Consider the following 25,587-nt stretch of genomic DNA (forward strand, 5'->3'; position numbering starts at 1 on the left):
CCACCAAAAATCATCCCTCCACCCTGCCCCCAACTTCCAAGCATAAGAATATTTTGTCCTTCCTGAAATCAGGCTTTACTTTTTTAAAAAGGAAAAAGATGTGGACACCATAGGAGGCTGTACTACTTTTCCTTTCAGGGTTGTATGTGCTGCAACAGAGTGGGGTCCTAATTTAACAGTAAGGGAGGGGGCAAATGTGGATTCCAGATTTTATGAAGTGACAAAGTGATGGCAATCTAGGTTAATCCCAATTCCTTTTTTAAAAATAAAAAATATGGCTAGAGGTAGGGGAAGGAATAGGGAAAGGGTATCAATTGTACGAGAAAAATGGAAACATACTTTGTACAATACTCTTGTCTGCTGTGAACATTAACTGGGAAATACCAAATGCCACTTTCTATCCAAGCAAATACTGCCCACACAATGAAGGGTATGTGGATATAATAGGCAGGATAATGGAAACAAGGAAAAGCAGAAAGTTATAAGGAAGTCAGAAAAGGACAAGACCGGGAGGTTGTGTGGTATAACGGACAGAGCATCCTTCTGACACTGCCACAAACTGGCTGTGTGTCCTCGGGCTCTACACCTGTCTGGCCCTCAATTGCCATGTTTATAAACTAAAGGGACTGAACTCTATATAATCCGTTCCTTCCAGGTATAAATCTATGATTCTACAATCTCTAAGGCACCTTCAGGTTCCAATGTGTAATAGGACTAATAGAAAAAAGCAGTGAAGCTTCTATACATTTACATATAAAATATAGTTTCTATATACTTTATCTGTTCTGTATATTTTGTACATAATTTCTATATAGTTTTATATGCTGTAAAAAAGCATCTGATAGGATCAGAAAAGGACCACTTTGAAGACTCTCCTTCAAAAAAGTGACAACGTACTAAAATGGTACAAGATTCTTGGAAGCATATAAGAGACAACTGTTTTACTGTCCTCTGATAATTAATATCAAGTAAGTCATAAAACAGAGACAAGTGCTAACTCAGTATCTCTGACATATGGAGGATGTGAACAGAGTCCAAACTGAAAGTGGGATTCCTCACAAGTGGTAAGGTGTCCCAGGAGCTTGTGGATGATGGCAAATCCCAGAACAGTACAAAGCCTCTTGAAAGAACACCCATGCTCCCTCAAAAAAAATATGATCTAACTATCTACATAGAAAAAACCAAGTGGATGAAGAGTGACTATCACAGTAGAATAGATGAAGAAACTACAGATGTGATGTACTCACTCTTGAAATTCAATCTTGAACTGGTATCTGGGCATCCCCAGAAAGCTAGGGGGAGGGGTGAAGATAAAGCTCCAGTAGATAAATGCCATGTGATGTTCACGAATTTGGGATGCTGAGAGAATCTGATAAGATTAGAACCCTGCTCCTTGTCAGAAGGCATCAAATCCATTCTTTCAATTGCATTTCCTTTCTGACTTGTATATGGCAGCTAGGAGGTACCATGGATACAGCTCCAGGTCTGAAATCATGAAGACTCACCTTTCTAAGTTCAAATCTGGCCTCAGACACTTACTAGCTGTGTGACCTTGGGGAAGTCATTTGTCCCTGTTTATCTCAGTTTCCTCATCTGTAAAATGAGCTAGAGGAGACAATGGCAAACCACTCCCATATCTTTGCCAAGAAAACCCCAAATGGGGTCACAAAGAGTCAGACACAACTGAAAAATGACTAACAACTGAAATATTGGTACTTTTACATATATACATTACTTGCATCCATGCATATAATGTGCACATGCTGTTTCCCCTAATAAACTGTAAGTTCTTTGAAGGCAGGGACTGGTCTAATTTTTGTCTCTGTATCTCCAGGGCTCAGCACAGTGCCTGGCATACAGCAGGTGCTTAATAAATGCTTTTTCATTGACTGATTGATCTTCATTCACTATCTTCAATTTTTCAAGAAGCAGGGAACACTTGTTGGGATAAAACCACTATAATCAGCAATGTTTTGGGTCCTTGGGTAGGGTAGTGTAGGATGGAATGAATCTTTTTTATTGTGTCCAGTATGGCCCAGTAGTTACCTCCACTGAATGTTAGGAATGAAAAATCTTATTTCAATATTTATATAGATAAAACTAATTCCACTAATGAAAATGAATTAGGAAAACCAATAATACATGCCCTCAGTCAGATCCCCAGAAACAAAGCTATAAATGGGCAGTTGACCAAACAACATTCTCATGGGGTTTGAGATTTAAGGTGGAGTTTGGTTTTTAGGATCATGGATTGAGAGCTCAATAGGGGTCTTGGAGAACACTTATCTCAATCCCCTTATTTTATAGCAAAGACAAACAAGATGGAGAGAAGTGAAGGGACTTGCCTCAAATTTGGGCCAAGGTCCTCTACCTACAAATCCAAGACTCTCACACCCAGTTGCTCTCCTCTTGCTTACAGTACATTAATGATGTGATTATGACACCATCACATTGGTTGAAGAAATGCATCTATTTATAAAATGCGGTCTACCAGAAGATTTTGAGGATTTGTTCGGAGGTTCTCACCTGAATTATCTCATGAAAAGTCTTCATATTTCTCCTTGTTTTGCCATTGGAGACTGACATTCAAACTTACAGGATCACAGAACTGGAAGGGCCCTCAGAAACTATGTGGTCTAACCACTCCATTTTACAGAGGGAGAAACTGAGGTCGATAGAGGAGGAAGTGACTTGCTCAGCTGGTAAATGTCTGAGGCTGGATTTGAACTCAGGTCTTCCTGACTCTAGGCCTGGCACTCTACCACTGTGCCACCTACCTGCTGAAATAATCCCTGCTCAAAAAGAGCTTATGCTCTTTTAGGGAAGATAAGTATATGCATGTAAATTTACATATGGAATGAATATAAAGAGATTAAATACAAGGTAGTGAAATCCAAGGAAGTCTGGGAGAGAAGATAGATACTAAATTGGGGGGTTTGGGGGAGATCAGAAGAGCTTCCTATATGAGGTGGTACCTGAGCTGCATTTTAAAGGAAGAGGGAGAGGAGAGGAGGGAATGAAGGTCTATCAATGCAAAGATATGGAGATGTGAGGTGGGAGATGTGTAAAGAGCAGAGAAAAGGTCCAGTTACACTGGATCACAGGGCACAAGAGGAAGAATGCTCAATGATATTGGAAAATTACAGTGGGGCCAGGTTGTGAAGGGTTAATCTAACAGAAGAATTTATCCCTAATCCCAGAGACAACAGAGACACCAGGCTTTACTGAGCAGAGGAATGATATGATCTGGTCAGGTCTGTGCTTAAAGAAAATCCCTTTGACAGCAGTGTGTGGGCTGAGGGAGGAAAACCAATGAGGAAGGAGGTTGTTGAAGGAATTTAGGTAAGAAGTGATGAGTATCTGAACTGAGATGATAATTTGGAGTAGAAAGTAGAGTCCAGACCCAAGAGATGTTGTAGAAGTAGAAAATGATTGGCTGTGTCAAGTGAGGTAAAGGGAGGAGAAGATTATAAGCCCAAGGCTATGAAGCTGGGAGAGATATAGTGGCACCTTCAACAGAAATAGGGAACTTGGAAGAGGAGAGAGTTCGGGGGAAGAGAGGGGGGAAGATACTGAGCTCAGTTTGGAAGTGTTGCATTTAGTAAACAGGAGGCAAAACAGGAGACAGGAGTGTCAGGAGAACGCAGCTTGATCAGCAGCATCATATGCAATAGATATGTTGAGAAGGAAGAGACTGAGAAAGACCGTCAGATTTGGCAACCAAGAGATCTCAGTAACCTTGGAAAGAAAATTTCAGTTGAGTGATAAGATCAAAAGCCAGATTGCAAAGAACTGAAGAGGAAGTGGGAGCAATTAAGGCAGACAGTTGTTCCCAAGGAGTTTGGCTGAGAATGGAATAAAGATAAAGGAGGACAGTGTGAGGGGACAACAAGGTCGATAAAAGATTTATTAAGGATAGGGGAGCCTTAGTCATATTTGAAGGCAATAGAGATAGAACCAGGAAACAAGGAGAGATCATGCTGGGGGGCTAGCATGCCAGCAATACACAAGAAGTGGAAGACTAGATCTTGCATAATTAATTCTATTGGGAAACCTTGAGGAAAACACTGGTTGCTCAGTAAATCATTCCAAAATATATTCTCTGGCAAAGCCCCAAGAAAATTTTAGGCAAGTTCAAAATATTTCACATGTATTCAGGAATGTACTTCGAGGTCATTTCTTAGAATATAGAAAGACTTCTTCCTAGACAGCTTCAAGAAATAATGCAGACCTAGTAAAAGAGTAAAAAAAAGTCCTAAGTACCTAAAGACAACTAGTTAGGCCTTGCCTTTTTACTGTGTTGTCTTCTTCATCACTACCATCTCTAATCCTGCCCTCCAAATAGCTTCCTTTCCTCAGTAAGTACTAATCACAACACTCTTCTCCTCCCCAGGCTTAAAACACTAGAGGCATCTCTGGTTCCTCATTTTCCCTTTATCTCCTGCATCTCATTTACTGGCAAGTCTTGGTATTTCTTCCTTCAAAATCTCTCTCAGTTATTCCCATTCCTTAATTTCCAATGCCAATCACCCTAATCCAAGCTGTCATCACCCCACCTTTGCATTACTGAAAAAGTCTGGTGGGTCTTCCTGCTTTCCAATCTCTTTCCCTTCTAATCTTTCCTCTGTATTTTAGCTAGATTCATCTTGATTTATCAATACACTGCTTTTATCACATTCCTCCTGCCTGAAGAATTTATAAGCCTACCACACGCTAATTCCAAAATCCTTTGTCAAGCTTTAAAAGGTTCTTCTTAATTTGGCCCAATCTAATCAAGCCAATCTTCTTTCCCAGTATTCTGCAACCCTGACCTGTCAGACCACAGACTTATTAATGTTCCCCAACATGGCAGATTTTTCCTACCTCTAAACCTTTCCTTATGCTGTATTCCAAACTCCTATGAAAACCCTCCATCTCCCTTTATAATAACCCTTTAAGGCAGAGGTTCTTGATCCTTGTTGGAGACAGGTAACCCTTTGGAAGTCTGGCAAAGCCCCTTCTCTGAATGTTTTAAATGTTTTAAAATACATAAAACAGAACACATAGAATTACCAAGGAGAGCAATTATTTTGAAATTCAGTTATCAAAAATTTTTTTCTGAAAGAGAGGCAAAAAACCCTTAAGGTTTAGTCTAAGTCCCATTTACTCAACAAAGCCTTTTCCAGTTACTATAGACTACAACTATCCCTTCCATGTAGCTGGGATTAGGGGCACAGTACCCCTGTGATCTAGAAAATCTGCATAAAATTTTTTGGTCCTCCCTTCCTACCAAAGAACAAATCTGAATTTTTCTTTTTCTTTTCTTTTATGAGGTATTTCCAGTACCTTATTATAAAATTTGGGCTAAGTATTTGGGCATAAGTTATATGTAGATCAATGACAAGTAAAAATACAAATGACTCCCACATTTACCAATCTAGCCCTCATCTTTTCCCTCAGTGCCACATCACCAACTACCTATTAGACCTCTTCATTGAGATATCCCACAGATATCTCAAACCCAACATAAAACACAACTCATTTCCCCGTGTAAACCTATCCCTATAGTAACCTCCCTATTTCTATTGAAGGTACCATTATCTGATTCCCATCCTTAGCACTTTTCTCGTATTTAACCTAGCCCCCATAGCCAATCAATAGCCAAGTTCTATTGAATCTTCCTCTACTCTATCTGTTGCATCCATCCTCTACTTCTTGTTAGCTCAGCTTCTAACCTTATTCCATTACCATTTATCACCCCTTGTTTGGGCTAGTCTAAAAAGATTCCTAACTGGTCTCTCTGCATTTATACTCTCTCTCTCTCTCTGTCTCTCTCTCTGTCTCTGTTTCTCTGTCTCTGTCTCTGTCTCTCTCTGTCTCTGTCTCTCTTTCTGTCTCTCCCATCCTCAGCATAGCTGAGAAAATAATACTCCTAAACCACAGTTCTGACTCCTCTGCCACTCCTCTGCTATTTCTAGGATAAACTACAAATTCCTCTGCTTGGCATTTAAAATCCTTCATAGTCTGGATTCACTTATTGTTTCCAGGATGATTACATATTACTCCCCCCACCCGCATCAAATTACTCGACTTTATGTTTCCCATACATGACATGACATTTTCTACTTCCATTACTTTGTACAGGCTATCCTCCATGAATGGAATGTTTCCTTCCTCAGTTTCACTTCTTGTCAAGCCTAGGTCTCTTTAAAGATCAACTTACCCTCTCCTAATCCTATTAAATATTCTTGGGGTTCACATATAAATATAATTTTGTATATACAGCAATAAGCAAAATAAACACCAAACTTTAAACAAGAAGGGAAAGCAACAGAAATAAAGGAAATGTTTATCTCCATTTAATAGACATCTCAAAAGGACTGGCTAAAGTATTTGCAGGGCTGACATTTGGAAGAAGAAAAAGCCTCATTTCTGCTTGGCCCCAGAGGGCACAACCAGGACCAATGGGTGGAAGTTGTGAAGAGGCAGATTTCTGCTTGATGTAACATTTGCTAACATTTAGGGCTGTCCCAAAGTGGCGTGAGCTGCCTGGGGAGGTAGTAAGCTCCCCCTTCCTAGAGATCTTTTAAGCAAAATTGTCAAACGTGACTTGTAAGAAATTCTTGTTCCACTTTGGGTTGGGTTAGAGACCTTACTAGCTGTGTGACCTTGAATCAGTCAAACCTCAGTTTCCTCACTTATAAAATGAGAATGGCAATCCCAGTCATTTAAGTGGAGCTCAGAGAGGCGGTTTTAGAAGTTACCTGAGCACTGGAAAAGGAAAGGATTGCTCCATACCCATGGCCAATGGTAGATCCAGAACTAGGATCCAAAGATTCCGACTCGTAATCCAGGGCTCTTTCCACTCATCATCTCCTTCCACTTCTGATGGTCCCTCATTAAATGCTTTTGGACTTGAAGTGCTGGGATGCCTACTGCCAGAAAAATAACTAGAGCTTTGGGATCTTGGACCTTCTTGTCCCTTTGTCATGAAAATTTGGCACAATGGTGGGGTGGTCGAAGTCTTCCTAATGGCACACCTCCCCCAGATTCTCTATTTCAGCACAATTATCGAGCTTCATGATTGGCTGTCTGAACAGAGCAAATAATGACTTAATAAACAATCCTTCTATAAGAACAAGCAGTAAAAAGTGTTCCCCTTTGTCCACCACAAAGAGTAGATCCTCACCATTTTGATTTTATTTGGGTGAAACAAACACAAAAGAACGCACTGGGATAACTTCTTGAACTGGCCAGTGGAAAATGGCACAGGTGACTGCAGTTTACAGCTGCCAGATGGTGCAGACTAAATTTTGTGAAGACAAAGAAAATCAATGCTCTGATTGGCTGACTTTTCTGTTAAGGTGGTAGGAAAGTTGGGTTAATTCTGTGCTGTTGCTATTTTGCAGAAACATGAAACACTGATGGTCAGAAACTGTCACACATGCAAACAAGGCAAATATAATTATATAATTATCTCTTCATCTTGCACTGATGACAGAGAGGGGAGACCAAGAAGGGAGCTTTGCACTGAAATTCTTCTGGTCAAATCGATTTCAAGACTAAAGGGCAGTGCTTTTTACTGAACATGTTTTGGGTTTCCCACTTAATTATTTTGACAGCTCCCCTAATAAGACAATATTGTCTACTCAATAACTCCACATTTCAGAAAAATGCACAAGAGACATGCTCACAAATCCAGAGAACAAAGACTAGGATTTTCCAAGGTTTATACTGCAGCCTAGCCATACAACTCAGCTTAAAAATAGCCAAAAAAATACAAAGTCTAAGCCCTTCACATAGAGCCTTTTTCATTGAACTGATGCTTTGTGTCTGGCACTTTTGTAGAGGTAGGCAACAAGATAGATAACAAAGGTTTATTAAGTACCTACTATGTGCCAGACCCTGTGCTCCATACATTACAAATATTATCTCACTTGATTTTGCCAACAACTCTGGGAGGGAGATGCTACTATTATCCTAATTTTATAGGTAAGGTTAGGAGGTACAGCTACTAGGGATCTGAAACTGAATCTGAACTCAAGACTTCCTGATACCAACCCTGGGTTTTATCCACTGCACCAACTAGCTGTCCCTGCATGGAGACAAAAATGCCCTCCCTCAAACCCCTCAAGATATGCAGAAGGCATTGCATGTACATACATCCAGTTTTGTAAAGGGTGGTCAAATCAATTATGCAAATGAATGCAGGTCTGTAAGACCAGCAATAGTCTATAGAAATGAGACTAAACCTAAGAGAAAGAAGATTCTACCACTTCAAAGAAGGATGCCGATGACCTGATTCCAAATCCATTAACTCCTCCTTCAACCAGGCTTGGATTCAGAAATACCTGGGCAGCAGGAAGCAGCCTTGGCTCTGTTCCTTAACTAATGGTGTGACTGAGTAAACTGGTAGCTGCTTTAAGACGATTTCCTGCTCTATAAAATGGATACAATATTGGAGTATGTTCATACCTAATGCACAGATATGTTGTAAGAATTACATGAGATGAGGTGTTAAATGAAATAACGAAAATAGCAAACATTCTTACAAAATGTTCTATAGATACAGTATTGCTATTAACATACTGAATAACAAGGATAATAAGATAAAACCCTACAGATCCCCTACTCCCATGTTTTACTGACGAAGAAACTAAGGTTCTGAGCAAACTGAATAGCTTGCCTAACATCACGCAGCTACTCAGATAATACTCATTTCTAACTTAGTAGATATATCCTAGAAAGTATTCTGAAACACAGAGGTGTACCCAGCTAATGAGGGTCAGAGGCAGGATTTGAACACAGCTGTCCCTGACTCTGGGGCAGTTAGGTGGCATAGTGGATAAAGTACTGGGCCAGAAGTCAGGAAGTCCTGAGTTCAAATTTGACCTCAGATACTTACTAGCTACGTAACCCTGGGTAAGTCACCCAACCCTGTCTACCTCGGTGTCCTCATCTGTAAAATGAGCTGGAGAATAAAATGGCAAACCACTCTTGAATCTTTGACAAGAAATGGGGTCACAAAGAGTTGGACATAACTGAACCACAACAATTCTATCTGCTATAACACACTGCTTATGAACCATATAGAATACTGTCCTTAGGGTTATAGGATCATATATTTAGAGATGGTGGAGAGGCTTTAGAAATCATCTCTAATTTACTCCTCTCACTGTGTGGATGGGGAAACTGAGGCCAGGAGAAGGGAACTGATTTGTCCCAGTGTCACAGAGGTGGAAAGCCGCAGAGTCAAGATCCAAACCCAGTCTTCTTTACCCCATACCTTCAGTCTCTTTCTGTCAATCTGAAGGTCTGGGGCATCTCAGATCTTCCAGGCATCTCCCTCTTCTCTCAGTCATGCATCTGATACCTCAGTTGTAGTGCCTCTGTCTTTCATTTCCTAATTTCATTTATCCCCTAATACTTAACCTAGATTTTCTTGTCTTTCATCAATTAATATTATTTCTTATGAAGGCCCGTCAGCTCACAATTTTACATACTATGCAAAACCAAGACTACATGAACCTCTCTGAGAGGTCATGGTCAGAGAGCTAACGATCTTCCTACCAAACAGGGCAGTAGGAATGTTCTTACAGACTCATGAGACACAAAAAGCTCTACTTCCCTTGGCAGATGAAGGGTCTAAGGAAAAGATGTCCCATACACTGCCTGCGGCTGCATGGGATCCAGAGCATTCCCAAGTGAGTTGAACCAGATTAAAATGAATCGGGAAATACTTAACAAGATAAATTACAAGGTTGTTGTTGTTTGGTCACTTTTCAGTCATGTCTGATTCTTCATGATCCCATTTGAGGTTTCCTTGGCAAAAAAAAAAAAAAAAAGGAATGTTTGCCATTTCCTTCTCCAGGCTCATTTTACAGAGGAGGAAACTGAAGCAAACAGGGTTAAGTGAGTTGCCAAGGGTCACACAGCTAGTAAGAGTCTGAGGCCAAATCTGAACCCAGGAAATTGAGTCTTCCTGCCTCAAGGCCAGGCACATAGATGCCCCTAAATAAAACTACAATAATCAATCAGTATTTATTAAGGGCATGTAAAGAAAGAGTAGGAGATTTTCTAGCTCTATATAGACATGCAAATCTAATCAACCAGTAAACATTTATTATCAATAAACCTACTATGCGCTAAGCACTATGGATACAAAAAGAGGTAAAAAATAGTCCCTACCTTGAGAGTTTGGTAACAATAAAATGTAGATAACATTACATTTTAAAACTAAGTCAATATGGGGCCTGTAGGAATCCTTATGCATGGATTAGCGGCCCCTATTTTTATTTGATTTTGATACTACAGATCTAGGGTTCTGTTAAGTTTTCAATCTGCATTACAGTTATGCCTTCCACATCCCAGGGATTAAAGAGGATGGTGCTCCTGAAATCCACATAAAATTTTTTGGCCCTTCCTTCAAAGCAGAGATGAAATCTGAACTTTATCTTTTTCTTTTATGGGATGTTTACGGTACCTTATTGTAATTTGGGTCCAGTATCTGGTCATAGGCTATGTGTTGTTGACTGACCCTTCCACATCATCTATGGCTCCCCCAAAATTCCCATCTAATTTCTCATACCAATATATATCAAAAACAGGATGGGGAAAGTCATGGTGTGAAAAGGATAGCTGTATTCTTTATAGCTACCATTATCATTCATGGTAATTGGGGAGGGGGAGGTTGACTTGTCATGCTCTCACTTTCATGGAATCAGAGTTTCCATCATTCGGTCCTAACCTCCTCCTACTTACATATAAGGAAACTGAGACCCCGAAAGATTATGTAACATAGGCTGGAGATCATCCATGAGGTGGGCTGTGAGTATCGAGAATCTGCAGACTCCACATTCAATGCCCTTTATTCAAATGCCCTTTCCACTAACAATTATATCTGCATTGGGTGGGAAAGACAGTATCCTTGCCTTTCTTGACTCTCTGTGGGGTGTCAGCAGGGCTGCTATGAAAAGCTGCAAAGTGTGCATTGAGTATCCTAAAAACAGATGCCAGGAAAGGGGGCAGGGCTTTGGGCATGAGGGCGGCCCCTGGAGGGCTTCCATGACTCCTGTGGAGTCCTCACACTTATTTGGGAGTGCAACTAACTTGGAGGATTTGCTGTCTGTGAAAGTGCCTAATGAAACCTGTAAGGAACACAGTCAGCAGGCAAGCAGGCAGAGAGCAGATGTTTGTCTACTGAGCTACTTCATGCAGTATTTCCACCAGGTTCCAGGGTTAGCGCTCAAGCCATGTAAAATGGAAAGTGGGGGGATATGGGGGAGGGGGGTGGGAATCTTCCAAAAAACAGCACCCTGGTTCCTTCACAGCACTGGCATCCTAGTAAGAGGGTCACACTATTATTCAAAGTCGGAGCCCTCATTAGCTCACTCAGAGAAGGTGCCGACTTTGGAACAGTAGCTTTGAATGTACATTGCTAATGGCTTAGCAATTCCTTGGCTTTGATTCGGTTTGGTTTGGTTTTTTTGTCTTAGACACAAGGCTTCTTTTATGCTCTCAACTTGAACTGAAGGTCCACTTTAGGCCTCCTTCCATACCTTTGGCCTCACTCCAGGTTCAAGGACTTGCTCCATGCCAGCCACTTGAAATGGATGGCAATTACACCAGCAGCGGCACAGTTACCCCCTTTCCTCACGCTGTTTTCAATTCCAATAAAACTTGAAGCTAAATGATTGCCCTCGGCACACACCTGCTGACATTTCAAACAGCTGTGATTGTAAATGGAAGGCTAAGTGTAACCTCATGCTTAATTAAGAGCGGTAAACATTCATAGGCAGCCCAGCATACTAAGTCACTCACTCCACTAGGCAACGCTTCTGATGTTTCCATTCTAAGTCAGCTTGGGTTGGCATTATCGCCCTTGGGGACATGCGAAAACATGAACCCGTGTCCTCTATCTGGATCCCGCAACAGCTTTTTTTTTTTTCTTAAAGAGGGGGGAAAAAGAAAGAAAATCTGGTTTCTTTTTTCTTTCTTTTCTATGGGCCTGTGCGGAATGAAGTATAGAGACACAATATGGAGGCACAGTGTATCTGAATATGCCAGATGTCCGCATTCTCAAGCTTTCAGCGGCACATGGAACAAATATCATCCTTGACTAAATCCACCCCTCAGAACAACTAATTATAGATTCACCACCCAGAATGCAGGAAACAAACATGGCTGCTGCCAGGCTACAATAAATATTGGGAATATTTAAAATGATTCTCTTGTTCGTAAGAGAAATCCACATACCTAATCAGCAAGCAGGGCAAACAGGGCAGCGCCTACAGGTAGGGTGGGTTCTGGGGCAAGGTCAGAAAAAGGAGAAGACATCTGGATTTGGGGGGGAGGACTTCTCCTGTTATGGAAGCCAATCCGGTTTTGTTTTGTTTTTTTTGGAGGGGGGTTGGCCATCAGACATATAAAGACCTTAGAGCCTCCCTGTCAATAAGCCAGGGGGATTTTTTCGGAGGTCTAGTTCCTCTGTTCATTACAATCTCCACTAAGCTGTAACTTCAGATACAAGAACATGATGAAAATGCGTTGGAATGCTTGAATGGCCAATGCAAAAGCAGATGGCTGACCTCCATATTAGACATTAGAAAAGAAGGAGAGGTTGGTCAGCAAGTCTCCAGACCAAGAGTGAGAGCCTTGAACAACAGATACAAGTATTCTGAGCTTTGGGCTAAGTATAGTCTCATAGTATAGAAAAGGGGTTGATTTTTAAAGAACTCTCTGAAATCAGAGAATTCTCACATCTTAGGGCATGTTGGGCACAGAACAGTAATGACATAAAGCAGATCAATAGAAGGAAGGCTGGAACCAGACCTGGAACATCATTGGAATAAGGAACTCCCAGAGTGAAAAATCCTTCTATCAGGATGGCACCTGCTCTAATAGTCATAGAAGGCCATCTAGATCACAGAGAGGTTCAATGACTTGCCCAGGTCCACATGGCCAATATGTGTCAGAAGCAGAATTTGAACCCAGAACTTCCTGGGAGAGTTTGGTTCTCCATTGACTATCGCACAGTTGCCAGCAGCGGACACACCTCTAGCCCTTTTCATTCTTTACCACTTTCAAGAATGGAGGAAGCGGAGTTATTACTATCAACTGTCACGGAGGCACCTTAGCCCACTGGAACCAGGCTTCATGGGGATCTGTAACTACATAAGTCATTTAGAACGCACTTAACTTTCAACACCATCAAGGCCAATTACACATCCAACACTTAACACCAATTTTCCCATAATGACTCATGATTGGAGGGGTGGCAGCAGGGCTCTGGAATAATCATTAGTATGATACAGTGGAATGAACTTGAGCCTCTCAGTCAGATGATCTGCCTTTCAATCCTACCTCGGCCCTTACCAAGCTGTATAACCTTGGCCAAGCAACTTCCTTCTCTGGGAAATGGAGGTCCATTCCAAGGCTCACATTTCATGATTCCACTCAATGCTACAACCACGAGGTCGGGGATCGAGATTATAGAGAGTTTGTTGGGTTTTTTTTAAGTCTTCATATTGTTATTGTTTTTTCCCTGCTCTGTCAGGAAAAAATAAATGTAATATATTTTCTACCTGGGAGGGACAACACTTGCACCATTAACTTTCTAGCACAGTCTGTGTACTTCGGAACAAATACACAGGCACCACAGTGCATAGAGTGCTGGGCTTGGAATTAGGAAGACAAGTTTCCCTGAGTTCAAATCTGCCCTCAGACACTTCCTAGCTATGTGACCTTAGATAAACCACTTGACCCTGTCTGCTTCAGTTTCCTCCTTTGTAAAATGAGCTGGAGAAGGAAACGGCAAACCATTCCAGTATCTTTGCCAAGAAAACCCCAAATGGGGTCACAAAGAATCAGACATGATTGGACCACAGCAGCAACAACAAAGATAAAGATAAGACTACAATCGCTTCTGGACCTAAGACATAAAAAAACAGTAAAGCAGGAATTCCATTCTCTTCAACACACACTCTAAAGAACCTACAATGTGCCACACACTGTACTAGGTGCCAGGGATATAAAAGCAAAAATTAAGCCCACCCTCAAGAAATTTCCATGCTAACTGGGAGAAAACAACGTGGATAAAAATAAGCAAATACAAAGTCATTTTCCAAAGGGAGAAAACATTCATCACTGAGAAGATCAGGAAGGGTCTTGTGTAGGAGATATAACACCTGAGCTGTGCTCTGAAAGAAACCAGGAAATCTATGAGGCAGGGGCAAAGAGGAAATGTTGTCCAAAGAGGCTGGACCCATCTGGGCAAAGACACAGAATGAGGGTGAGCACAAAGATCTATCCATTTTTTAAAATTTTAGTACATTTAAGTTGTACGATCCCAAGAGGAGCAAATTTGACCACGAGAGTGAAATTGGTGATTTCAATCATCAGTTGACCCACCAAAAGCTCAGCTCTACCACTTACTAGCCTATGATCTTGACCAAATCACCTGGGACAGGTCAATTCACTTGTCTGGGCGTCAGTTTCATTAACTGTAAAATCAGGGGTTTGAACTAGATGTCATCCGAGGTCTTTCCTACTTCTAACTCTTATGACCCAATGACCTGATTCTTACACCAAGCCAGAAAGGCTTTGAGTGTGGTTCTGGTGATGTGGCCTCCCCAGCTAACCCATGAAAGCTGCTCATGATGTCATGGAAAGGCTTTGTCTGCACACCCACATCAAGGAGACGGAGGACCTTTTGAAGCTTTGAAATATAAACCATGTAAGAACCAGAAAGAATTCATGTGAAAGCAGCAAAAGCACTGTTTTTCCTTGTATGGGACTCATTTGAACATAAGCAAAAAGTCTGGGAAATGTGGTCTGACTAACGAAGGGCAAAGGAATTCACGTCTTTTATAAATCTACTTCGTTCTTGGAGAGTTTCATTTCGGTAACGAAGGCCGGCTCTGGAATCTTACAGAAAGAAATGGGTGTCTATCAGTGCCAGTGCTGGGGAAAGTGGGAAGAGGTGGTGGCATGCAAGACCCAACAAGTCGGGAGGGGAAGGGACCCAAAATAGGTTGGGCCATTGGCCTGAGCAGTTAAAATGGGCACCCAGGTAAGAGATTAAAGTGGAAATGGTTAGTTTGCATAAATGGGGCCACAAAATTGAAAGGTATAGTATCTGAAGTCAGAACCGCAGGCATCATTCCAAAATGAAGGATATGGGCCAGGTCCTGAGATCCAAAAGCCTCTGAATCTAAGTAGATCTGAATAATAAGTCACCACAATCATGGCAGTAAATGGCACCTACATAGCATCCCAAGCCTTACAATGACCTTATGACAGAAGTGCTCTTCTTACAAACTGTATTTCCTACAGGACAAAATTGAGCTTCAGAGATGTTAAGTGATTTGCCCATCATGGATTAAAAAGTAGTAATGGCAGGTTCAGAACTCAGGTGTCTCCTGACTCCTGTTTCAATATTCTTTCCAGTATACTTTGCTGCCTCATTAATAGGTTAGGATTAGTGTTCAAATAATTGAGTCAGATATGGGGATACAGATAGGCATACGTCTAGTCAATCAAGGTTTAACAGTGCTTCAAAAGTCTCTGTCCATGGTCCAAGTCAGAGAGAAGGCAACAAGTAAAAGTGGTCAAAGTATACAATTTGGGGGTCAGAATCCAAAGGAAGAATCAGGGGGGCACAGGTGTTGTCCTAGTATATGGGCCAGTGGTTAGTATACAGAGATTCATGCCAGGAGAGAGGCTCTGAGGTTTCAGGTATGGGATGGAGTTCATGGTTCAAACCAGGTACCAGCATACAATCAGAATCAAGTTCAGACTGAGAACAATGCTTAAGGCAGGGTGTATGCTAGTGCAGGTCAATAGGATTAGGAATGTTTATCTCAGCCCTGGGTTAGTTATCCCTTGCCCTTCCTGGCACAGGCTGACAACTGTCAGATGTGGGCTGCTTCTTGGAGCAAGACAGGGCACTCTATGCACTGATGGTTGCAACAGAAGGCTGAGTTTCTCGGAACAGACCTCCCAGTCCCAATACTGTACACACCACCCTCACTTTTACTGACAAAAGCCAAAGGCAAGAACATGAAACAAATAAAAAACAAACAAACCAACCACAAGGAAAAAAAGGTCCCAGTGTCCGTTCCTGACTACTGAGAAAACTAGAGAGAACGAACCAAAACTAAACAAAGAACACTTAATCTAGTTGTCTTCATAAAGGATAAAAATGTTTGATAGTCTACAAAAAAAGTTAAGCACTGATGCCTCCAAATCTCAGAGCACTTGAAAAATGCTCTGAGGTGATACAACAGAAAGGGTACAGATTAATTTAAACATATAAAACTGACCACAAATCTGTACAATGATTAAATATGAGCACCATCTCAATCTTTTTATTAGCTTCTATGGAAAAAAAGGAGCTAAAAATCAACAATTCAATTAAATAGCATTTATTAGGCACCTGCTGCATGCTACCTATACTAGGCGTTAGGGATACAATGACAAAAACTAAAAACAGTCCCTTCTCCTAAGAAGCTTATATTCTATTGGGAGAACAATACTATGCATAAGTAATTACAAAATAAATACAAATATATGCAAATGCAAATACAAAAAAGTCACTTGCATACAAATAGAAAGTCATTTGGGAGGAAAGGCACTAATGTCGGGAGGAATACGCAGGATTTAGAGTTAGGAGCCTTAGATTCGAGGCTCATAGATTTAAAATAATCAGAACTGGAAGGGGCATGGGAGAGCTCTAACAATAGAATTGTACAACTAGGACTAAAAGAAATAGACCTTAGGGGTACAATCCCCTCATTTTCCCAGTGAGGAAGCTGACAGAGAGAGATTAAGTTGCTTGCTCAGTTTCACACAGATACAAAGACAAGATCTGAACCCAAGTTCTACTCAAAGGTATAATTTTCTATTATACCCCATTGTCTCTCTAGTCCAGTGTCCTCTCTTTTTTTTCGTATGTACAAATGAAAAAGCTAAAAATGGAAGTCATTTGCTCCAGCTCACATAACTTGCCAGTGAGTTGCAGGCAGGTATTCAATAAAAGTTTGTTAATGATGATGAATCCTCTATCTAAAGCCAGTGAAACATCCCAGCGTCATCAGTAAAGCACCAGATATCTTGAGGCAGATTCAGGGTACCTTGCTAGTACTTAGCTAGGTGGTCTTATCCATCTCACTTCTCCACCTCAGTTTCCTCCACTAAATAATGGGAAGGCTGGATTAGATGATCTCCAGCTCCAACATCCTTGGATCATAAGATTCAAAGGAGATCCTGCCTAGCGCAGTGGGATATCTGGTCATATAAAAAGCAAAGTCAGCACTAAGAAGTGTAGAATTTTTTCTCATGAGGACTCAGGCAATTTGCTGGGTCTCATCTCTCATGACTTCTGTAGGCTGGTATGTCATACACAACTCCTGGATCTTCTCAATCCATCTGGGGCTCTGTAACATGGTGGTACACGGCTACCAGACAGGAATCTGATATCCTAATCAAAGCATGATCTCTCAGGTAGCTAAAAAAACAGCAAAGATGATGTTTAGAAGAGAGCAGAGCATGACTGGTTTTAGCTGAGCATGTATTCAGCTCTACACAAGAATGTGCAGATTTGGGGCTTGTCTTTTGTCACAATGCAAATCATACATTTAATGTACCTAACACTGGGGTAGCACAGCAAAAGACCTGAAGAATCTCCACTTCTCAGATAAGTCATTTTCTTAGAATATATATGTAAATAGATACAACAAAGATGCCTAAAGACCAGTGACCTGCGACCAACATCCCAGCCCTACTTTTAAGACTCCCCTGATTCTATCCCTGCTCTGTTCTCAAGGCAATCTCTACAAACTATGGAAGTGGATTAGTCATTTTTAAACTCAAAACACTTTGGCCAGCTTTGCTTCCCTAATATAGCTAGTCCACCAAAGTCCTACGTTAGAAGTACTAATGAAATCCACTGATGGCCAACCTCAGTAAGTCTTCTCCACCTATGTTTCTTTGTCCCGTATGTTGACTGACATAACGGATAAATGTGTCATTCAAGAAAGATTCTAAATAAATCCTACTGGCTGCCATAGTCTACCCATGACACCATGATGTTGGAGAAGCACTTTCAAGGGCAGATCTAGCCCACAGATTCTATTGGAGAGAATGGATGGGAGAGAAAAGCCAAAAAGAAAAAATGGACAAGTATTTTCCAAATAGGGCAGAGAGGAAATGAAGCTTTTGATGTTCAGGGTGGCATCCATCGATCAACAAGCATTTATTAAGCACCTACTATTTGCTAGGCACTGCCCTATGTTTTCGAGGCATGAAAACAAAAATAAGTAATTCTTATCCTTCAAAAGCTTATATTCTATCAAGTAAGACATGAACCAAAATAAGTACGTTCAAAATAAATAAAAGGTGAATTGTTGACATGGGGAAGGTACTGAAGCTGGGGATGAGGAAAGGGTTTTCGTAGATTGTGAAACTACAGCAGAGTTTTGAAGGAAACAAGTGATTCCAAGAGGTAGGGGTGAGGTGAGAGTGTATTCCAGGCATTGGGGAACAGCCGATACAAAGGCATGGAGACTGGATATGGAGTGGTGTGTGAGGACCCCCAGGAAGACCAGCATGACTACATCACAGATTTTGGGAAGGCTGGAAAGGTAGTTTCAGATCAGTTTGGGAAGGGCTTTAAAAGCCAAAAAGAAGAGCTTATATTTGATCCTATGGGCAGTTGGTAAAAGAGGTAGCATTTACTAGGGAATTTGGTTTTTTTTCTTTGCCTCTTTTTGTTTTCTTCTTTATATGAGGAGAGAATAAGGAGTTTGTTGGGTTTTTTTGTTTGTTTGTTTTTAGCAGAGGAACACAAGAGTGAAGCTTGGATTTTTCTCAATTAATCGTCTAGGTTAGCTTGAGCGAGATAAATAGACTGTTGTAATGGAGACAGAGAAGACACAGGCAGCCATGGGCAGATAAGCAGCCCAGGTACATCTGGACAGCAAGCAAAGTCAAAGAACAAGGTCAAACTGCTCCAAAGGATTCTGGGTTCAGTGTTAAGATACAGGTTGAATTAATAGAGCAAAAAGTTCAGGATCAATGAAAACTGTGCCATACAAGTGGATTTATTTGAAAAGGCCTTATTTATTTTTCCCCTGAAACGATCATCTTCTTTAGCAGCTGGTGATGCTTAAGTTAAATTATTTTTAAAATACTTTTGAGGTTTTTTTTTTTAAAAAAAAAAAAGGAAAAGAAAAACATTGCTACCTCAACCAAGCATACCCAGAGTTTCAGACTAAAAGCATGGTGATAACATAATTATTATGGACTGATGGGGGGTGAGAGGGCGGTTATTTTGAGAAGGAAACAAACTTGTGTCTGAAAGGTTTCAATTTCTGACAAATTTCAGTTTGGAAGCACTAAGAAACATCACAGCTGCATTGGATGGAAACCATCCCTACAGCCAACGTTCAGGGCAGGCATTAGTTGTACTTTAACTCACCCTCCAAGCAGAAAGAAAGTTTTAACTGCTTTCTCCTCCATCACTTTCATCTACACAACACAAACTGAACTAGAGATTTAACAATTGCCTGGCTAAATGAATGCAGATAGTCACAGGATTCAGATAATCCAACCCCTCTGAGGTCAGACCTTCATAGCACTGTGTGAATATTGGGAAATGATGGGATGCTAAGGACTCCAAGGGTATTCTGAAATGTTCTGTAAACGTTTGATGTAATGATGCTAGAATAGAAACTCTACTATGGGTCAAATGCCATTACGATGGATTTAATTAAGCACCATTTAATCTATTTCCCTGTGAAAGGAAGGTACCCCATGGATCATGCTCAGAATTGCTCTTCTGGGTTCTGGTCAAGCACCTATGCTGGCTCACCATTTGGGCAAGTTGGTAGCATGGCACTCATAGGGCTGCTTCTGGTGTTGAAGGAGCCAGAAGGTACAGGAAATATTTGATAAAGCAACCTTGTCAATGGTGGCTGAGTCCGAGGAGTGGATGAGTCAACAGGCCTTTCAAAAGAGGTCGCTTCCACCTCAGTCCCTTATTTTGACTCATCAGGTAGAGAGCTCCAACTCGTAGACTCCCCAAGGGAACAGAATGGGGAGTGATGGATTTAACTCTTTCCTGGCACCCTGCTCCAGTTTCATCAGAGAAGGCAAACACCAGCAACACAACTGGTCCAAGCCTGGCTCATTTTATTGGCATATCATAACCATAATGATGAAATTGGTAATTATAACTAGCATTTATATAGCATTATATAGCATATATAGAATTTAAGGTTTGCAAAGAACTTTACAAATGTCTCATTGTATCTTTCCAATACCACATACCACACACCACAGCAACTCTCTATTATCATTATTCCCATTTTACAGGTGAAGAAACTGAGGCAGATTGCGGTTAACTGACTTGCCCAAGGTCGGATGTTCCCACCACACAGGGTTGTTGTGAACATCAAATGAGATAATATTTTTAAAGTGCTGTGCAAAGCTTAAAACACTATATAAAAGCGAACTATTATTATTATAAGAATCATATTCTCAACAAGAAACACTTATTTCCCTTGATAAACCATTAAACCAATGAGTATACGATAGCAGCCCAATTCTTTGGCAAACCAAAATCGTTCTCTTCAAAACTGAGGCTTCCCACTAGATGATGCAGGTGTTAGAGCCTGCCTTCCATGAAACACTAGAGTGGTACACAATCATAATTTTGTTTTAGTAAGATAAGAAATAATTTAATTGCACTGAATCCATCTGCTTAATTATTTTATGCTCCTTTCTATGAAATTTTAATTATCCCAACAGTTTAAATGTTGAGGCTTTTTTCTCTGTTTGGTTTGAACCCCTGAGATTTAATTGGCATCAGGAATCCCAGGTGAGGAAAATCTCTCCACTGAGCAAAGACCAGCAATTGCTGTACATTCAGAGACTTTAGAAAGTGGCTAAGGGTTACTGAATGGTTAAATGATTTCCCCAGGGTCCTACAGTCAATACATGTCAAAGGCAGGACTTTTAACCTTACTCTAAAGCCAACCACACAGAAAGGCATTCTCTTTGATGGTGTCAAAGTCATGATTTCCACAGAGTAGGTGCTCCCTCCCCTGACACAGAACACAACTTTTCCAGAGGAGTCATGAGTTGCTGTGGAAGAAATATTCCTCAGCCAACTTTTTACTGATGAGCCTTTCTATCATAAACTAGGCTTGTTCTTGGATAACAAACACAGAGTCCATCCCTGGCTCAATATGGGAAGTCTTCCCACATTAATAAGACTTGTCAGCTTGTCTTTTGTGAGCAAAGCCTTCAAAAACCCAGAGTCACTGCCATCCCACCACTGAGGCATCATAGCAGGGCCTTTGTGGAGGAAACGTGCTCAGGAGAAAATAATCATTTCCATTAATTTTATGATAAACCTCAAAGCATGGGCTATCAATTTTCTTAGCTGCAAGCAATTCTATTTTAGAGAAATATGAGCACAAATGATGGATGGACATCTGTTCTACCTAATCTGGGAGGTTTCTATCCACTCGGAATCCACACTGCCATGGCACAGAATTAAGAAGAAAGGGATGCAGAAGGTCACACTGCATTCTGCAACTCTCTAATACACTTGTCCAATTAATTATAATTAACTAGCATTTGCATGTTATCTCCTTATTAGATGACAAACTGCCAAGGGGCAGGAAGGGTACTTTAACTCTCTTTTGTGGTGCTTATCACAGTGTTTCCTACAATGAAAAGTGAAATAATATATGTAAATTCCTTTATAAATCTTAAAACTCTATATAAATGTTAACTATGGTTATATACTTAATAGATGTCTACTGAATGAACCAAAGATATGAAGTCACAATAATAGCTCACAATGAATGACATTTCATAGCATACTTCTTTTTTTCTATTGTAATTCTGCCAGTTAAGATGTGTGGGGTACAAGGCGTTTATGTAATTGAAATACAGAGAGCTTGTAACCTGAAAAAAATTAGGACTAGTTCAAATTTTAATGCAATTCAATTTTATCAAGTGCCTACTAAAGGTTAAGACAGAGGCACAATGGTATACTAGAGATACTGGCATAATGGCATACTGACCTTCAAGTCAGGAAGACCATGTTCAAGTTCTGATGTTTATGCCTGGAAGGAGGCATGTCAGGAAAGCAGTAGGATAAATGGAGAGACATGCATCTTTACAGCAGATTGAGATGATTAGTTTTATAGATTGGAGATATCAGGGGTTCTTAACCCAAGGTATCCATGGATAGATTTCAGAGATTTTGGATGGAAAAAAATTACATCGTATTTTCAGCAACTTTTGGCACAAAGATCATCATACCCAAGGTTGGGTACCCTCAATATCTGTATGCTTTCCATGTTGCTCCAGTCCCTTCATGCTCCCACCCCAATGTATCTCATGTTAGAATGGACCTTCCCTTATGTGAATTAAAACATAATTAAAGCCAACTGCTTTATACATCTCTGGTCTGTGTCACTTTTTGGTGAAAACTTTCCCAAGGCCCCAAACTGCTTACACAGATTGGGACAGGTGGTTTCATATCTTCCGAGAATGCTGTAAGATCACATTCTACCACATTCTGCCTCGATTCAAGAATTATCCCGGGAAAGAGACCAGAAGAAACACAAACTTGGAGAGAGCAGTTGAAGCAGCCCTGGATAGAACTCAGGTCCATAGTCTCCCAGCAATCCTTGAGCCTCATAGCAGAGATGGCACCAAAACTGGGAACATTCTAACTTTCTGGTCTGCCTAGTACCATTCCAGGATAATCAATTTATCCTGCTGGTAATAATATTAATACTAATTATAACTATTAGTTGACATCTATAAATCACTTTAAGATTTGCAAAGCAAAATTACCTCATTTCATCCTCACACCTTATCGTTTCACCAAAGGTGCTCTCACCCAAGTTACTAATGATCTCTCCGTCACCAAATCCAACAGCCTTTTCTCAATCCTCACTCTCTACAGATTTTGACACTGTGGGTCACTCCTCCTGGATACTCTCTTTTCTCTAGGTTTTCAGGCTACTTCTCTCTCCTGGTTTTCCTCCTACCTCTCTGATCACTTCTCTGTCTTTTTTTGCTAGATCCTTTTCCAGATCCATAGGTATCTTTCTGGGTTCTCTCTTGGGCCCTCTTAGCTCTGACACCAAGACCACCTTGGTGCAGGCCTCATCGTCTCAGACTGGGAATATTGCAATAACCTGCTGGTGGGTCTGCCTGCCTCAAGTCTCTCCTCAGTCCAATCCAGTCTCCATTCAAAGTGATTTTCCTAAAATGCAGGGCTTCTTATGTCACTCTCCTAAACTCCAGTGACTCCCTAATGCCTCCCAGAGCAAATACAAAATGCTCTATTTGGCATCCACAGCCCTTCATGACCTGGTCCCCTCCTACCTTTCCAGTCTTCTTACATCTTCTTCCTGCCATGTAATCTTTGATCTAGTGGCACCGGTATCCCTAGGTGTTCCACAAACAAAACATTCCATCTCTCTCTTCTGTTCCTTTTCTCTTGCTCTCCTCCATACCTGAAATGCTCTCCCTCTTCTGCTCTAACTACTGATCTCCCTGGCTTCCTTTACATCCCAACTAGAATCCCATCTTCTACAGGAAGCCTTTCCCAATCCCTCTTAATTCCAGTGCTTTCCCTCTTTTAGTTATTTCTTAATATATAACTTGTTTTGTACATATTTGTTTGCATGTTGCCTCCCCCATTAAACTATGAGCTCCTTTGGGGGCAAGGAACATCTTTTCCTCTTTTTGTAACTATCACTTAGCAGAGCTTGGCACAAGTAAGCACTTCAGTGTTTATGATCTACTGACTGAGAGAAGTACTCTTTCATTAACCTTGATTTACAGACGAGGAAACTAAGGCCAAGAGGTTAAGTGACTTGCCCAAAGTCAAACATCCTAGTGTCTGAGGTAGAATTCAAACTCAGGTCTTCTTACTTCCAAGCCCAGCACTTTATCCACTGTGCCACCTGGCTACCAAAGAGCATCTCTCGCTTGCCATTTTGGACTTAGAAGATATACTACAATACCCCAAAGAGGAAGCATTCCCCTGAGGGGTTACTGTGCAGTGACCTAAGTTAATAAATGGAACTGGGTGACAGATATGTTAATTCCACAGCAGATGGCTTTAAAGAGAACCATGAAGCAGGATATGCATGAGAGAAAGGGAACACTCCGAAAGATCTGAATGCTGAATTCTTTCACTTTGAACCACAGAAACACCAAGCTCCATTTGTCTTTGCCACAGCAATCCTTTAATGCAGTCAATGAGATACTCCAGTCCCGAAGGTGTGGGGGAGGTTCTTGGTGACAGGTACAGGACTGGCCACTTTGGATATAAGCAACTTCAGAATCCAGGAGTATTCTGTCACCATCCCTTCTGACACCTACCCAAAGGTCCAACCTCAGTTTCTCTCAGTTTGACATAAGACTAAGCACATCCATCCTTTTGGTGACCTTTATTACTATTAATTATTATATCCATATCACATTATTATAATTAATGATGATCAAAGTGTGGCATTAATTATTAAAGTATTGAATATATTATAATCACTCATTTATTATCTATGCCAGCATATATATCATGCTTCATTGGGCTGGCTAAGCGCTTTATATATGATAACTCATTTGACCCTCAAAATAATCTTGTGAGATAGGTGCTCTTTTATTATTGCCATTTTACAGATGGGACTGAGTGAGGCCTGGAGAGTTTAAATAACTTGCTCACAGTCACATGATATCTGAGGCAGGATTTCAAATCAAGTGTTCCTGATTCCAAAGCCTGGGCTTTCAACTATATAGATGCTTCAACCAGATGATACAAAAGCATTCCTTATAGGACTCAGTGATTTGGCTCAATCCAACAACTTTGACATTTACTAAGCATCAACTGTATATGTGTTGAGGGGTAGGGGTGGGCCCCCGCAGCTAGGTGGTCCAATGAATATAGTGCTAGGTCTGGAGTCAGGAAGACCCATTTTTGTGAGTTATAATCTGACCTCAGACACTTCCTAGCTGTGGGACCCTGGGCAAGTCACTTAACCTTTTTTGCTTCAGTTTCCTCATCTATAAAATCAGCCAGAGAAGGAAATGGCAAATCACTCCGGTATCTTTGCCAAGAAAATCCCAAATGGGGTCATGGAGAGTCAGACACAACTAAGAAGCAACTTAACCAACAACGTATAAAGTATTAGGCTATGTGATAAGTAGATAAAAAAACAACCCGGTTCTTGTCCACAAGTAGGTCACCACCTCATACAGCAGATATCACTAATCCCCAAGTTAAGTTCAATACAACATGAAATATAAGAGAAAACCCCAATACTCCGTGAACCTTTGAAGAGGAGGGGGACCTTTAGCTAAGAGGGCAGGAGCAGATTTCATGGAGTCAGTACCTGCCGCTAGACCTTAAAGAAAGGTAGAAATCTCAAGCGATGATAGGGTGGGAGGGAACATGTGCCAAACCTGAGGAAATGTAGAAATGAGAGACAGTTAAAAGAGAGTGCAGGGCAGGTGGGCGGTCCAGTTTGGTTGAAAAATGAAGTCAATTTGAGGGCATTCAGACCACAAACCTCTAGA

At 40.9% G+C, this 25,587-nt stretch overlaps 1 protein-coding gene across 2 annotated transcripts in view; it reads right to left on the reverse strand.

Annotated features, from left to right (window-relative positions):
* The window catches only part of VOPP1 (VOPP1 WW domain binding protein), a 190,851-nt gene that overhangs the window by 41,667 nt on the left and 123,597 nt on the right, over positions 1–25,587 (reverse strand). The window contains exon 1 of one of the 2 annotated variants that reach the window (XM_072598199.1): positions 6,744–6,931. The exons of the other annotated variant lie outside the window; for it this stretch is intronic. Coding sequence (XP_072454300.1) covers positions 6,744–6,781 — 38 coding nt within the window. The 5' untranslated portion in view covers positions 6,782–6,931. Of the gene's footprint in view, positions 1–6,743; positions 6,932–25,587 lie in introns of those variants that run through there. 2 annotated transcript variants of the gene reach the window in all.

The sequence above is a fragment of the Notamacropus eugenii genome, chromosome 3 (assembly GCF_028372415.1).
Source record: "Notamacropus eugenii isolate mMacEug1 chromosome 3, mMacEug1.pri_v2, whole genome shotgun sequence".
NCBI lineage: Eukaryota > Metazoa > Chordata > Mammalia > Diprotodontia > Macropodidae > Notamacropus > Notamacropus eugenii.